This window comes from Chrysochloris asiatica, unplaced genomic scaffold (genome assembly GCF_000296735.1).
Source record: "Chrysochloris asiatica unplaced genomic scaffold, ChrAsi1.0 scaffold00078, whole genome shotgun sequence".
Classification (NCBI taxonomy): Eukaryota; Metazoa; Chordata; class Mammalia; order Afrosoricida; family Chrysochloridae; genus Chrysochloris; species Chrysochloris asiatica.
Window position 1 is genome coordinate 2,211,268 of NW_006408596.1, and position 1,891 is coordinate 2,213,158.

The window sequence follows — 1,891 nt, forward strand, 5'->3', positions numbered from 1 at the left end:
GGGAGAAAGATGAGGCTTTCTGCTCCTGTAAAGATTTACAGCCTCGGAAACCCTGTACAGGGTCGCTATGAGTCGGAATCAACTCCACAGCACATAACAACAACAATACAATGGCTAGAACTGCAGTTGCCTGGCAGGGCCAGACCAAGTGATTCTATGGCCCAAGGCCCAATGTTCCCCACCCTTTCTACATAGGGTCTCTATGAATCAGAATGGACTCAATGGTATTTAACAACAAAGGCACTATAGGAACTCATCATATCTTATAGCCACTTGTTGTTGTTGTTGTTATGTCGTAACCACTACGCTACCAGAGCTCCTTACAGCCACTAGGTTTACTTTAAGTTGGAAATGACACACAGCAATGGTTTTAATGTATAGATATACTCTGGCAAGACAAACCGAAGAGTGAATCCAGAATCAGCTACTTGTGGCTACATTATCTTGGGTAAATTGCTTAGCTTCCTCACTGGTAAAATGGTAAAAACTACACTTTTACCTGGACTGCAAACCAAACAGTTGGCAGTTCAAACCCACAAGTTGCTCCTTTGAAAATCTATACAAGGTCATCAGGAGCTGGAACCGACCCTATAGCACTTCAAAACAACAATCAAGACTGTAAATCACATTTCAAATTATAATACTGTCTGTTCTATGAGATAAGACAAAACAAGAACGCGTTCCTTTGAGTCCTCTCTTAAAGGCAATAGTTAAAAAAGCACAGGAGGTCTAGATAGAATCCTTTCTGCTTTTTGAGAAATAAGATTTGTAAATAATGACGAGTAGAAGACTGAGCACACTTTGGTAAAAAGATAACAGTATTTGAAGCCAGCTGATTCCAAGTCGCAATACTTTCATTCATTTGTTAAATCACTCACTCATTTGGCCACTACTTGCGGGGTGCCAGGTTCTGGGGGATAGTCAAGGATATACAGGGCAAGGAGCTTATATTCTAGTATCCTGGCAAACATAATATACCAAAAACGTTCATCTTAATATAGATGGTTAAACTCAATAGAGAAAAGGAAACAAATGAGAAAACCCTAAATTCATTTCAGGACGTTTTAACAACCGGGTTTACAGTGAGGTGAATTAGGAAATCGAACAAGGAGGCGGAGAGAAACAGTTTCACAAATGCCAAGTGTTCTTAAAAAGCGAGCCCCGGCTACTCGCGTCTTTGTGCCCTGACCGAATAATCAGTTTGGGTTTTATTAGGTAAAGACGACGGATGTGACACTCAGTTTTCACTCCATGGTTTGTGTACTGTCCACAACTAAAACTTCGCCAAAATGCACAGTTCCATCAAACGACCTGCGTTTCATTCGCGTCCCGCCGCGCCCAAGGAGTCAGTGAGCGCCGCGGCGGCCGCTCACCTGGTACCCGGCGAGGAAGGTCACCGAAGGGTTCATAGGCGTTTCCTCTGCCCTGGGAAAAGTGGGTGTGGGCACTGTCACCTTAGAAACGCCATAGGCGTGACAGCCCACAGTGGCGGGGACTAGCCCGGCACCCCATGCCCACAAACTGCCTTCCCAACTCAAACGAGCCCGGCCCGCCGGCTTACGGCGTCGCGGAAGGGCCAGAAGTTCTCGCGATATCTTCGACTCGACTGTACTCTGCAGTCATCACCCCGAGCTCCATAATCTTTAAATCTGAGATAACATTTTTCGGGCTTCAGCGCTGCCGGATCCTCAAAGAACTCGTTCTTTCCCAACAGCCAGTGAAAGATTAAACAAATTAAAGGCTCTGTGCCCATTTGAGTGGCTCGCTCATATTTTGTGAGCTCGGTGAATGAATGAATAATTGGAGGGAGACGTCCAGCCTGGTAATGAATAGCTGACAGACACCATAGAGCTAGTTCAGAACCAAGAATCACGGATGAAAAAAATCCATC

General features: G+C 45.0%; 1 protein-coding gene across 1 annotated transcript in view; it reads right to left on the reverse strand.

The window, feature by feature from the left end:
* CCDC62 (coiled-coil domain containing 62) overlaps positions 1 to 1,409 on the reverse strand; it is a 41,745-nt gene extending 40,336 nt beyond the window's left edge. The window contains exon 1 of the mRNA XM_006865483.1: positions 1,374 to 1,409. Coding sequence (XP_006865545.1) covers positions 1,374 to 1,409 — 36 coding nt within the window. The remainder of the gene's footprint in view (positions 1 to 1,373) is intronic.
* Between the last annotated feature and the right edge of the window lie 482 nt (positions 1,410 to 1,891).